General features: G+C 38.0%; 1 protein-coding gene across 1 annotated transcript in view; it reads right to left on the reverse strand.

Annotated features, from left to right (window-relative positions):
* Positions 1-5,049: 5,049 nt before the first annotated feature.
* Positions 5,050-15,227, reverse strand: part of RIMS1 (regulating synaptic membrane exocytosis 1) — a 296,197-nt gene continuing 286,019 nt past the window's right edge. The window contains exons 31-34 of the mRNA XM_058176391.1: positions 13,949-14,061; positions 10,498-10,599; positions 8,514-8,653; positions 5,050-7,392 (exon numbers count right to left, since the gene is read on the reverse strand). Of these exons, the coding sequence (XP_058032374.1) occupies positions 7,174-7,392; positions 8,514-8,653; positions 10,498-10,599; positions 13,949-14,061 (574 nt within the window). The 3' untranslated portion in view covers positions 5,050-7,173. The remainder of the gene's footprint in view (positions 7,393-8,513; positions 8,654-10,497; positions 10,600-13,948; positions 14,062-15,227) is intronic.

Consider the following 15,227-nt stretch of genomic DNA (forward strand, 5'->3'; position numbering starts at 1 on the left):
TATCCGTTATCGGTTTCTGAAGTTGTTAATATGATGGTAATCACTTGAGACAGTAATCAACAGGCTGCGGTGCCTCTCAAGAGTAAGGCTCTCCTGTCACCTTGTGGTCATATTTGGGAAATGCTTCTTTCGTTGTATTGGTTGCAGACGGCTGAGAATTTTTCAGCAGATGATTCGGATCTCATTGTTCCACAAAATAATTGTTTAGTGAAATTAGTAAGCTTCATTTTTTCCTTTAACTGAGCTGAAAATGTAACCTAGCTCTTTGTGTTTTCTAACGCTTAGGTACATTTCATGGGAAGCAGCAGCCCACTGATCTTGGCAGCATGTGTCCTGAGGTGAAATACAGCTAGGAAAGAAACCCTAGTCGTTTAAAGATCACTTTGTTTTCCTGAAGGGGACGAGGACATGTGCAAGTGCAATGTGTTTTTCATCCTGGTTGTTTCAGTACCTCAACAGCTCTGTTTGAACAAGTGATAGGTCCACCTAATCCAGGGGTGTCCAAACTTGGCAACTTTCAGACTTGTGTACTTCAACTCCCAGAATTCCTCAGCTTTGCCGGCTGAGGAATTCTGGGAGTTGAAGTCCACAAGTCTGAAAGTTGCCAAGTTTGGACACCCCTGACCTAATCCAATATCTGGTTTCAGACAGTAGCCAGACAAATGTTTCTTGTGTAGCATGAAGACAATAGCTCTCCATTTTACAGGTGGTCCTCAATTTTGTTTAATATGAGTTTGAAATTATAGTGGCACTGAAAATACTGACTTACAACTGGTCCTCGCACTTATGACCATTGCAGCATCCCCAATGGTCACCTGATCAAAATCTGGACACTTGGCAACCAGCATGTATTTACAAAGGTTGCAGGGTCATGTGATCACCTTTTACGACCTTCCCAGCTAGCTTCTGACAAGCAAAGTCAATAGGGGAAACTATATTTGCTTAATGACCATGTGGTTCATTTAATAAATGCAGTGATTTTCTTAACCAAAAAAAGGTCATAAAAATCAGGTGCAATTCACTTAACTGCCTTGCTTAGCAACATAAATGCTAGTCCCAGTTGTGACTGTAAGGACCATATACTTACCTTCTTGATCTTCAGATGAAAAGCTGAAAGTTACTCTTGGACTGTGGCCTAGAGGTGAAGATCTTGCCTTACAATGAAAAGGTTGTGAGTTTGATCTTAGGTAGAGGCAGATGTAGGGTCTCCTGGTTGGGCAGGGGGTTGGACTAGTTGACCTACAAGGTCCCTTCCAATTCTGTTAATCTGTTAATGCCCTGTCCTGTAGAGTTGGCTGCTGTCTTCTTGAACGAAAGCAACATGCCTTTTCATAGCTATAAGACATGTATTCAATCAGGACAGCTTATACAAACTTTCTACCTACGTTTTTTTCCAATATAAAACCATTTTTAAGAAACAGGGGTACTTTAGGCTACATTTTAAGCCTAACCTTCCCTTTTCTTCCCTGCAATTTCTTAAAATAATTTTCAAACTATTGTGCTAAATTTGAACTGACCGAAGGACTAAACTAATATATAGGCTGGATACTTGATTCAAGGGCTCAATAAATCCTCTGTGTTTTACTATATTTTGATAATACAGTATTGGGTATATACTGATATATTAAAGTTTCTAATATGTTATACAGGTGTAAGCATCCAGTAGAAACTACAGTGGCATTGTGGTGATAGTTCGGGGGTCATGACATTATTGTGCAAATGATATGCTTGCCTTGGTGCAAAAATGAGCACCCAATTTGTGCCATGTCATCATACTCAACATGAACTCCGAGTGAGTTGGTTGTTAGCAAGATACAGACAGGACAAGTATTAAAACTGACCCAGCTTAAACTAAAATTAATTGGACATAGTAACACTAATGTATTAATAAAAGTAGATTAACAAGGCCATAGCACTAATTAGACGGCATGTCAGATCAAAAGGTGAGAAGAATACTTCAGAATAATTTGGGCATGCATATCTGCAACTCTTTAAAGCAATCACGTCTTTTTCCAAGATTGCACTGCTGATACAATCCTGGGAAAAGTGCAGTTGCTTTAAGGAATCTTAGATGACAAGTACCACGTGAACATCCCTGCAGAGTCTTTTCAAACTTCATCCAATGTGTGATATTATCTTTTTCTCTAGAAACTCAAGCAGCTAGCAGTGAATGGGTCAAAGACAAAGCTTGGATAGACGTTTCTTTTATGCAATACAAGAAGCTCCCAGAACAAAGATCACTTACCACAAGATCTAGCAATTCAGCCTGCTGTATATAACAAACCCAGGATTTAAATCTTAGATACCTAACTCCCATCTTACATGTCAGGAAATTTCTTGTTGCTCATTTTTTTGCCTTTAGATGTGGAAACAGACCAGGCTGATGATAAAGTACCTATCTTTATTGTTTGCCTTTTGCACCTCAGTATATATCAGTCTGTTTGTTCATGGAAAATCTGTCTATCTGCTTGGAATGGAGATGGAAATTAAAACTCCTTAACTTCCAAATGTTTTTTTTTCTTAACAAAGAGAGTGGACAACCACTTGTATGAAATGATACCGTGTTTCTCCAAAAATAAGACCACCCTGGATAATAAGCCCTCTCCTAAAAATAATCCCTTCCCCGAAAATAAGCCCACCCCAAAATATTTAAGTGCATGCACAGCCAGTCCCCATCATTTCCTCTGGTTAGGGTTAGGGGGACAGAGCTGGAAATCAGGTAAGATGGCAAGAGGAGCCCTGTCTTGCTCCACGCGCCCCAAAATAGTAAGACCTCCCCAAAAATAAGGCCAAGTGCTTATTTCGGGTTGGAAAAAATATAAGACAGGGTCTTATTTTCGGGGAAACACGGTATAGGGTCTCCTGTTCAAGCAGGGGTTGAACTATAAAATCTCTAAGGTCCCTTCCAACTCTATTATTGTATGTTCTAATCACCTTTGCCCTTGCTGCAGTCATCTCCTTGTCTGGGAGCACCATTTGTCAACCATTTTTTAAAATAATGTAAAGATACTGTATGTTTAGTACCAGTTGCTTAGCTTTAGAAAAGATCTTGGGGATTTTCTAGCTCAGCCCTTTGCTTAAGACAAGAACCCTTACATAAACCAGACAAATGGCTGTCCATTTGTGCTCTTGGAGCATCTCCAGCTTTGCCTTCTTTGATCAGTGGGAGAATCAGTAGCAAACAATTTGAAAAGAAGCTGAAGAGAGGCATCCAGGGTTTAGAATGACAAAAGGTAACAAAGAGCTTGGGGAATAGGATGTAGAGGCCTGGCCTTCCAGGGAGAGATCCACTCTATTCCTATCTAATATCTATTTATCTCTCTCTATATATATATAAATAGAGGGACGTGGTGGCTCAGTGGCTGAGCTTGTCAACCAGAAGGTTGGCAGTTCAAATCCCTAGTGCTGCATAACGGAGTGAGCTCCCATTACTTGTCCCAGCTTCTGCCAACCTAGCAATTTGAAAGCATGTAAAAAATGCAAGTAGAAAAATAGGGACTGCCTATTGGTGGGAAGGTAACAGCGCTCCATGTGCCTTCAGTGTTCAGTCATGCCGGCCACATGACCATGGAGACGTCTTTGGACAGCGCTCGCTCTTTGGCTTAGAAATGGAGAGGAGCACTGCCCCCTAGAGTCAGGAACGACTGGCATGCATGTGCAGGGGAACCTTTACCTTTACCTATATATAAATATTTCCATATTTGCACATTTTAAATTTTTCTGGAAATCCTGGAATTCAATCAGCTCTTATGTAGATTCTTGAGGTTCTTATGGATCTTGACAGATTGCTTTCTTTTAGAAATCCTTAGAGGGCACCAAATGAATGCATGGGTACCAAAGACACATACTTTGTCCAACCCACCGAAATGCAAAAGTCAATGTTGGCAGGAATCAACTTTACTTGTGTACCCATTGAACAGAAGGCAACAACTGCAACTGAACATGAAAAGGAAATTTTATTAAACATGTCTACATAACATGAGTTGGAAGTTCATTTAAAAGCACAGGGAGATGTTAAGACAAGTGGTCAAAATAGAAAGATACTACCGAATCATTTATTTATTTGGCCACTAAAAGACAAAACAGAATCTAGTCAGTGCACCAATGCTTCAGTTCTTCCTGCTCAGCAGGTCGAGCAGTAATCAATCCATGTGCCCCATGGAAACATGGGCAGAATAGTTCTGGCAATATTAAATCATAATAGTAATAATAATAATAATAATAATAATAATAATAATAAATATATCACTTGGTGCAGGCAGTTATGTCTATGAAGGAAAACTTAATTGTGTACACAGTTTCTACATGTGTTACAGCCCCACAGTAGGAATCTACACCAAAATATTTATTAGAAGGAATTTGGTCCGTACTACATCACGTTTTCCATAGGGTAAAAAATAAAGTCCATCTATAGACATTTAGCACCAGACTAACTCATAGCCTGGCTGAAACCTGCAAAATGTCTATAAGAAAAAAATGGATGGCTTAGATTTCTTGGTTACTTCGTTAGCATAATTACGAGCAAACTGTACAAGTACATGCAACATACAACCTGGCCTATGTAGAACTAACATACATTATTAAATAAACTCTTTTGTTTCTCCCCCCCCTTTTTTTCTTTTCCCCTCCCCCCTCCATTCCCCCCCCTTTCCCCTCTTTTTTCTTTTACAAAAATGTACATGCAGCTTGAAATAGTTCCTGGTCATGCTGCTCTTATTTTGTGAGATCACCATAAAAGGAACAAAAACATCTCAATGCACCTGTATATTCTACAGGGCATTTTAAAGCACATTTACAAGAAAAACAAAAACATTTTTAAAAAAATCACAAGGGATTTCAAGGCCATAAAGAATCTAAATCAGCCTTCTCCAACCTGGTGACTTTCAGTTCTGTTGGCACTAAACTCACTATGTTCCTAGAGGGTTGCAGTCCAAAAAAACCTTCACCAGGTTGGGAAAGGCTGACTTGAATGAATAAAATGCAAGTATATTTATTCTTCTTCCTTTAACTATACCTCTCCCACCCCACCCACCCACCCACGAGGTAACTTTGTTTTAAAACAATCAAGCTTTGTGCTTGCATCAATCTCAAAGATATGTAAACTGAAGTTTAAAAAAAGCATTCGTAAGTGCAGAATAGTTCAACTGGAATTGTCAATACAAAATAATTCTCAGTGGAATAAACAGCAAAATGGTGATAAGAACTTTGATTTTGTAAATAGGGTAACTTACAGGGTCCAGGATGGATTTGAAATTAGATTTCTGAATTAATTGCAAGAATTCTTTCTGGTTGAAAATGCCTTTATTTTGAATTCTTTTTTTAAAAGAAACATGATAGGATGAGTCTTTGAAGATTGGACGCTAGGGGAAACCATAAGGAACTAAAGATTACAATTAAAGGAGAACACTTAAATTTGTCTTATTAATACAGAATGAAGGAACATATTTTAACGTTGGGCATACTGAATGATATTTTTGAACGATGGACCCAGCAGTTAACTTTAAGAATGTCTGCCTCAATAGACAGACTGTGTTTGAAAGATGTCATGGAAGAGGAACACGTTTTACTGGACAAGACTGAAACTGATCTGAAAGTAGATTTTAAAATGACAGGTGCAAGAATGATATGGAAAAAGATATCATACTGGAGAGACTTGTCAAAGCTTTGAAGACTTTTGTGAGAAGGGATAAAGAAAAAAAATCAAGTGCTAGGATAATATTTGAAGGGACTAAAGAGCAAGATTACTGAAATTCAAGGAAAAAATGCAACAATGGTTTATCTAGTTATCTGTGGTAAACCTTAAATGGATCAGGCTTGATTGATGAGGCTTTATGGATTTTTTCATAAATACGAGATGGGATGTTGGAAGAAGAGATCATTTGTTGTATTTTAAAGAAGATAAGTTATTAAAATTGTTCATACTTCTTGTGATGAAGGGGAAGTAATTTCTTTATATATTTCTTTCCTTTTCTTTATTATATTCCTATTTTTTTCTCTTTTCTCTTTTTATTTCTATTTTTTTGTTTGCTGTACTTTCTATTTTTCCTTCTATTCTTTTAGTTTATATTAGTTTTTATCTTTTTAACTGTAAATTTGAATAAAATTACTATTAAAAAAATTCAGTGGAAAATTGAACAATTTATAGCAACCTCTAAAAGGGGATGGCTAAGTCTTTTCAAAAGTAACACAAGAATTCAAAGATCCTAGATAACAACTCGAAGTTTTAGATGTTCAATATTTTCCCAATCAATATTTATATGTGTATGATATGATTCTAATGACTTTTCTAATGAGCTCTGGTAGAACAACCACTTTACAAAAATAATGGCCAGTACATTAAAATTAAATCCAAAGCCAAGCCAAAACTTGTTTCTTTTCCTTTCTTTTTTTTAAAAAACAAGTCTGTAACAATAGATGCAGCTTTATATTTCCCTCATGCAAACTCTTAAAAACAGGAAAAAAAAACCTTGATGCATAATGCAAATATATTCTGTTTTTACAACAGTAACAAGCTGTAATAAGAAGCAAAAGTAAACCAGAAGTTGGTCATTTATTCTAGTTCCCCACCTTATTAGTTAAGATTGTGGACAACCAGAAAGGAGGGACAATGGGACAGCTATTGGCATCGCAGGATTGCAAATGAACACTTTTAGAGATGCTTACAGGGATTTACTTCAGCCCTTTTTGATTTTGTTTTAGAAAAAGAAAGGAAGAGTCTCTGTTAGCATCGAGAATATTTTTTTACAAAACTGGCAGGAGAACATAGAAAACAGAAGTAGGAGAGGTAACAATACAGAAATATCAGGATGTTAACACTGCTTGTGGTTTCTGCTGAGAAACAAAATGGGAGAGGGGCACTGCTGAAGAATGGTAGTTCCAGTTGAATCTCAAAAGTCCTTCTTCAAATCCTGATAAGGGTGAACATCAGGGTCATTTTGCTAGATGGATTGGCTATATTTTCATATACTGCTTTGCTCAATCAATTTAAGCTGTCTTTTTTTTTTTTAATACACAACTCAAGACATATTTTTGGATCAACTACTACAGGCAAAATTGATGTGATGATTGTCTCTTTTCAAAACTGTTCCTCATTGTTGCAAATAGCTATTCCCTTTCCCACTGATTGCCTTGAGTGACATTGAGTTTGTTAAGAGAACTCCTGCTTTATGTTCATTAAGATCGAATACAGGGAGGCCCAGTTGAACTTTCCAGAGATGACTGGGAAGCCCTGCGAGTCAGAGGAGTCAATGTTGGATCCACCAAGGAGGAAGGTGGAAATAATTTATACCAGCCTATTACCACACTGGATAAATCAAGTTCTTCTAACAAGATCTGTGCAACTCCCATGAAACTCTTGTGATCCATTCGGCCATAATCTCCCCATACTATCACCTGCAAAGACAACAGGCAGAATTAATGCTTACTTACTTACTTAATTATTTAGGCTTACATGGGATTCCAATCAGAAATGACTCCGATTGACTTATGTTTCTTGTTACAGTATTAAAATGCTATCTGGACCATAAATTAAAAACAACAACAACACATAGCAATGCAAATCATAAACTACCGTATTTTTTGCTCCATAAGACACATTTTTTCCCTCCCAAAAGTGGGTGGAAATGTCTGTGCGTCTTATGGAATGAATATGGGCGACAGGCAGCAGCAGCAAACAGCAGCAGCGATCCCTGCCGCCTGGAACAGCTGATCAGTGGTATTCCGGGAGGCCAATCCAATCGCCAATCAGCTGCTCGGAAGCGAAGGCTCCAGTGTTCCCCTTTGCAGGGGCAGCAGACATGGAGGAGGCAGGCTGCTTGCTGTTTGCTGAATGCTGGACGTGCCTCCCATGGACGCTGGGAGGCAGAGGCAGATTTTTTTTTCTTGTTTTCCTCCTCTAAACCTAAATGCATCTTATAGTCAGGAGCATCTTATGGAACGAAAAATACGGTAGATCTTGATCACCTTCTGAGATAGTAACAGCAAAGGGCAACCTTATCTGCAAGGCTATTCTATGATTATATATTGTATTATATATTATATAAGCTGGAGGCAATCACTTAGTGGGTCCAAAAGAAATCCTTTGGACTTTAAAAATTCACATTTCTTCCAGCCAAATCACTGTATCTCTCTCTTTTTTTTGCTTGCTTCCTGTAACTGGAGATCTTTTTTTCCTTTCTTCTATTTTGCCCCATAATTTAGTAAATTTCCTTAAGCTCTTTTAAGACCATTTCCTATCATTGAAGACACATCAACTATTCTACCAATTTTTTTTAATCATGTCATCCACCTATCTTCCAATAACTGTTTCGATATACTTACTCGATAAAACAGTGATATAATTCATTTATTTATTTTATTTATACATTAAATTTATTAACCAGCCATCTCCTGCACAGAGGGGCTCTCATATTTTCTGAGATGAATTTAGATCTAACTATGCCGGAGTGTTGAGATTTCAGTTGGTATCACTGATAGTGATCATAAGCTGCACCAAAATAAAAGTATCTACTGACCTGAAGGACTTTGTTCTGTGAATTTTCATCGAAAACCAATGTCTGTTGGTATAAGGGATCAAGGGTTTTCCTGGCAATCCTTGTTTTCTTCTTAGCTACACATGCCCCATTTTCAAGCAGGTACACTTTGACATATGGCGCTACAAAGGATAAATATGTCAAGTTTTTATATCTTAAATTAGCAACTCCTTTATTTTAAGGTGTTTGTACTTTTAATAAGAAATTAATTTAAATTGCCAACAAGATTATGAAAACAACAATGGCAACTGGTAGGTTACAAAAAAAATATGTAATGAATCAAAAATCTAGGATTCTCCTCTAGTGCACACAACATCTTATGGCCGTATAAATCTGTCCTAACTCTTGGAAACTCAAATATATTTTTAGTTATTGGCATGGTCGCACGGATTATTAAGATTTACCAGGAAAATCTTTAGATAAAAGCATAGAAATATTCTGTATGCTTCACTCCTTAACATTTCTTCTGAAAATCAGTAAGGTACCAGTTACTGATTCTAGATGGATAGAGATAGACAGACAAACAGAAGACAGATAAATAGATCTTCAATAGTCTCTGATCATTAGAGACAGGTCAAGTTCCTGCAATTTTCTTGGCATGATTTTTCAGAAGTGGTTTGCCATTGCATTCTTCCTAGGGCTGAGACACAGTGACTGGCCCAAGGTCACTCAACTGACTTTGTGCCCAAGGCAGGACTAGAATTCTTGATTTTCAGATTTCTAGCCTGATGCCTTAACCACTGCACCAAACTGACTCTCATCTCTCTATCTATCTCTTTATCCTACAGACAAATAATCAATTATAGATCAGGAAAGAATACCTAAGAGGTAGCAATCTTCTTGCCAGTATGTAGTGTTTCTTGTTTTTTTTTTTTTAAAAAAAACTGAGCTAGAAAATTATGCTTTTTCCAGTAGGCATGTCTGAAATAGTTTTCATTGTATCAGGGATTCTTTTCAGAGATTTGACCTTCTTCTTGATAGGAAATGACAAGTTACTGACTTGTGCAAAAGATAAGAATGGCACTAAAGACTTTGGTTACTTGGCTTCGGGGCATCCCTCACTTGCTCTGTACACTTCTTAATGATGCTGGAAATGTGTATTATGCATAGTGTGTTGCATCGGAAGATTTCTTAAATTATGATAATCTTTTGTCATCTGTTCTATGAGGAAGTACAGTATACAGGGCAATCCTATATGTAAAATATAGAATAGAATAGAATGAATTTTATTTCTCATAATAAAAAAGCATTGCAATTTAACGTCTTATCCATATCTGGTGACATCTATTGGATTTATAGCCAGTATGCTGTGTATGCAAAGAGAAACTGATGAAAATCATAAAACAGAATTAATCATAAGTTGTTTAATTTACACTTGCTGAAGGGGCAAGTGTGAATAAAACATACGTTTTTATACGATCATATTTGTCCAACCCCAAATGGTTCATTACATAATTCTGTTAAACAGTGCCATGTTTATTATACCATGATCAAAATGTTGTAACCATCTACCACATTTTATGATCTTGGGTATTCTCTTAGTGTTAGGAGAATCAAATAAAGCTCCCTCTCCTTACACACTCTTTCATAACTTCTTTAATTATTCTTGCAGCAATAATTATAGGAGATATGATGTTTGGGTATTAGATCTGTCATTCCAAGAATGGCCATGCATGGCACTTGCTTAAAAGGTTGACATGGTGGCCACATCCTTGTGACTGAAGCCCACACAGCACACACAAAGAGTGAGTGGGTCTTCAATTGTGCATTTGCTGCCACCATCTTGACTTTTTGGGCCCCATCTGACAGATGCCCTTGGATATTCTGAGCAGTGCTTAAGTGTTCCATCCATATTTTGGGACACAATTCTTCACAGCCATATGCCATACGCACAGTCTGAAAAATGTGGACCCAAAGGACTCCCAAATTGCATCATCAAAATTTGTCTAGATAGAGCTTTTCTTACCTGGGGTAGATTTAGAGCCAGGCTTCTGTATTAGACCTCGAGCTCTAATGACTTCCACTTCTAATTGTCCTTTCTTATCCACCATTCCAATCTGAATATCTCCTAAAACAGAGATAGAATTATCATATTAATCGAAGGAAGGAAGGGAAGGAAGGAAGGAAGGACCATATTTTTCAGAGTATAAGACGCACCAGAGTATAAGAGGCTCCTTAATTTTGGGGTAGGAAAATAAGAAAAAAGCTGATTGGCAGGTGGATTGGCCTCCTGGAATACCCCCAATCAGCTGTTCCCAGAGGTGAATTTTAGGTTCCTTGGTTGTGAGCTCTGTGCCTTGCTTTTTTTTTGCTTTTTTTTCTGCCTCTGAAACTTCTGAAACTCACTTTCAGAAAAAAAAAAATTCTGCCTCTGAAAGCCTCCGAAACAGGGGGAAAAAATCCTCTGAAGCTCTGTTTTGGGGCTTTTTTTCTGAAGCTCTGTTTTGGGCTTTTTTTCTGAAGCTCTTTTGGGAGCTTCTTTTCGGAAGCTTAGTTTCTGATGCTTTTTTCAGCCTCTGAAAGCTGCTTTTGAGAAGCTGGGTGGGGCTAAATTCGGAGTATAAGACGCATCCAGATTTTCACCCCCTTTTTTGGGGGAAAAAGGTGCGTCTTATACTCTGAAAAATATGGTAGTTTTATAGTGTACCTTAAATTGTGCTACTTATTATTTTATTAAGCACTTCCACCCTGGCTTGCTAAATTTTCTATCTTTTTCCCCCCAATTGGTTTAACTTACATTTTAGCTAACTGGCACAATTTTTCTTATGTAGTATGCAATTTAGTCTAATATCAAAGGCATAAATGGAACTATAGATTTAAATGTAATGGCCTTGGTTGACTGGCAATACTAAAAATGGCAGCAGGAACCACTTCAGAGAACAAGCTTCAAAGTCAGGTCCTGCTATATATGTATTTTTTTAAAAACTGTTCAGTGCCCACTGGGCCTCAGCAGAGGGTACAACAGCTCAAGAGTTTTCCAATTAGAACAAGATTTACTGGTATATCTCTGGTATATAGGAGTTCCCAAAACACCCTTCTTTAAAGAATAAACGTTTCAAATTAGTTTTCTGTGTTAGAATCTCTACAGAGCCTATTAAAAATTAAAAGCGTAAATAGTGGAAATAATATGTCACTGGGAAAAATAAATTGTTTCCAACCTAAGTCATGAACTGATTGTAGAATTGCATTGATTAAAACCCAGCAGGTGTATTATATACAACTAAAAAATCAAATCATCATTTATAATACAATTGATTCAATGATAGTTCAAAAATAGCTAGTACATCTCTATTTTTTTATTTTATTTATTTATTTATTTGTCAAACACAACAGTATATATAAGTATAAGCATGAAATAACCATACGAATTGGATACAATCAAAGGGAACATTAGGAAAGGAACGGTAAGCACGCTGGTGTTCTTATGCATGCCCCTTACAAACCTCTTAGGAATGGGGTGAGGTCAATAGTAGATAGTCTTTGGTTAAAGCTTTGGGGATTTTGGGAAGAGACCACAGAATCAGGTAGTGCATTCCAGGCATTAACAACTGAATAAATGAATAAGGAACATTAAACAAACACTACCCTAAATAAAAATACAATAATAGTTGAAGTTGGGGCCAGGTTCATTGAATTCCTGCTCAGGAAACTTTGACTGTCTTTTCTATGTCTGTCATCAAGACAAAACGGTTGGCATCAAGTGAACAGTTTTCAAAGAGAAGATGGCCTATTGGCAGATCTTCAGAGAGAAGTTCACACTCTACAAAGGAAGCCATCTGGGAAGACTGGATTCACCAATGCTTATAGTTTGCATCTTACATTAATATTGGAAGCATCCTAGTATATTGCAGATATAATTCATTATGTTCTGGGAAAGATCATGGGACTGAAAAAATTCCAAGAAGGGGAAGAGAGCTAGATGGTTACAAATGGTTCAGAATCCAATTGTCTATACCAGTGATGGCTAACCTTTTTGCCATCGCATGCCAAAAGTGAGAGAAGTGGGGGGGTGTGTTGTGCATGCGTTTGCCCACATCCATAATTCTATGTGCCACCCCCCACATGTGCGCAAGACCCTCCCGCGCTCCCCCTGCTTTTGGCACGCGATGGCACAGTGGACCTGGTAGGCCTGTTTTTTGCCCTCCCCAGACTCCAGAAGCTTTCTAGGAGCCTGGGGAGAGTGAAAATGGCCTTCCCAATCCCCCCCGGAGGCCCTCTGGAGGCCAGAAACAGCCATTTGCTGACTTCCGGTGGGACCAGAAGGCTCGTTTTTTGCTCTCCTCAGGCTCCAGAGCCTTTCTAGAAGCCTGGGAAGAGCAAAAAATGCCCCCCGCCCCGGAGGCCGAAAACAGTCTGTTTCCCTACTTCCGGTGTGCCCAGAAGGCCTGAAAATCAGGTGGCCAGCGCACCCATGCACGTGTGCCATTAGTGATGTTTCAGCAATGTAACTCTGAAAAAAGCTCCCCTTGGAAATAGCTTCATTAATCTTGCCCCAAAGAATAAAGGAAGTGACCTGCTCAATCTTCTATGACAGACCTCAGAATAGAGGTGACAAGTGACAGAAGCCCTTGCCCCAAATCTTTGCCTCCTTAGTTGATGACTCTCCCAGGACAGACAGCCCGCAGCTCACCTGAAGTTTCTCAACCTGGATATTTTTCTGCATTGTTTGCCCAGGTCTTTTGGCGAACGGTTGAAAGAATCAAGTGGTACAGAAAAGCTCTTTTGTTCTGCTCAGCTCTCCTACCTGTTTGCTTAGCTGACATTAGAGCCAGTTGCTTTAAATTCATGGGACTGGATACAGAAATCTCATGAGTAGATGGAAGGTACAAGATTCAGGGAAATCCTTCCCTTGTAGTTCCTTGGCTTCCCTGAAAATTTGCCCCAGGGGGAGGGAGAGGTGTATATACAAAAGGGAACTACACTTTTGTTAGCAAGAATTCCCACAGGTTCAAATGCCCTTTTAAGTAACAGAAGGGCAAAACTGGATCCAAGCTACGTTTTCTGGACATTGATGTTCACCTGCTTGAATGTTTTTGCTAGAGTGTGATTAAATGTTTTCAACTATAATAAAAATCCTAATTAAAAAGAGAAAATAAACCTCAGAGCTTTGTAGCACAAACTGGTACAGAGAAATGTTGCAAAAGTCACAAAAGGAACTCAACCCACCTGTTTTAACTAGAATACATTATCTTAATATTTCCTTTTATGCAATTAGTTCTGGGTCCAGGCTAAAATATTTTGGAATATCAACTTACTATATACCCACAGAAAAGGCCCCGCATATAGCTTATACATACTTACAGAATGGGTGAAAAATGGGATTTTTAAAAACTGCTTAATTAGATAAGGACCTGCTGTCAAACAATACATTTTTAAACAGCTAATCTGTTTTTTAGGTAAAAGAAATATACTCTTACCCATGGCAGGAGTTGCTAAAGTCTGTCGTCCCACTAGCTGAGCCGGTCCAAGCCCATCCAGAAAATCACTGAACTGACTATCAGCACCCAGTCGAACTCCAGGAAATATTAGACTGTAATAAAAACAGAGTAGAAGGGCTAAAAAATAATTCATATTATCTGGCTATTATTTTGGGATGGCTCTTTTTTCAAATGCACAGCTATGGATGAACCTATGGAATGGAGAACACATTGCCATATTCTTGAACCGTACTCTTTCTGGAAAACTTATTCATTTCTGAAATTGTCACATAAAATAGGACAATATTAGTTCTATGGATACAGAACCCCACCGTATAAATCGAGTTCAAATGAAAGCATCAGGTATTTGGAAACTGATCAAAGAAAGAAGCAACTTAGAACTAAGGAGAAATTTCCTGACAGTTAGAACAATTAATAAGTGGAACGACTTGCCTGCAGAAGTTGTGAATGCTCCAACACTGGAAATTTTTAAGAAAATGTTGGATAACCATCTGACTGAGATGGTGTAGGGTTCCTGCCTAGGCAGGGGGTTGGACTAGAAGGCCTCCAAGGTCCCTTCCAACTCTGTTGTTATGTTATGTTATGTTATTCTGAATTACAATTCCCACCATGTCCAGGCAGCACTCTGGATATGCTGAGTCTAGATAATTGTAAGGACAATAAGGAAATATCCTCATTTTTTTTCTAGAAACTCAGCATGTCAAATGTTCCCTTGGTCTAGAAACAGCTAGGGGCAATCCAAGATTTTAGGCATGGTAAAAAATGGTGTGCACCCATTCCAGTCCCAACGAAGTTGGGGAAAACATTCCTTCAATTTCTTTTTTCTATCCATAATAACAGTACATAAAAGAACCTCAGATTTGGTATCCTATCATAACAGCAGAGTTTGGCAAAATATTTAGCATCAAGGGCCTCATTAAATATGTATGAGTTTGGATTAATACAGCCAGTTGATTGAAGAACAATCTTATTTTATTTTCAGAAATGACCAGATTATTTATTTAAGTATGTTTGTCACAATGTACATTTAACAAAGTGGGGGAAAACAAAAAGTAACACTCAGATTAAATAACAGATTCCATCTTGAGAATCAGGATTGAGGCTGTTGCTTTTCTGCATCATAGCGATTCCAGTTTTGATAAATGTCTGGCTAAAAAGAAACTGAAAACCTCAGCAGAACATCCCATATTTAAAATCAAATTATAGCTTTTGAAATTACCTAAAACACCCCTGAAGCCTCTATTAAAGCTATCACATA

Source organism: Ahaetulla prasina, chromosome 1, assembly GCF_028640845.1.
Source record: "Ahaetulla prasina isolate Xishuangbanna chromosome 1, ASM2864084v1, whole genome shotgun sequence".
NCBI lineage: Eukaryota > Metazoa > Chordata > Lepidosauria > Squamata > Colubridae > Ahaetulla > Ahaetulla prasina.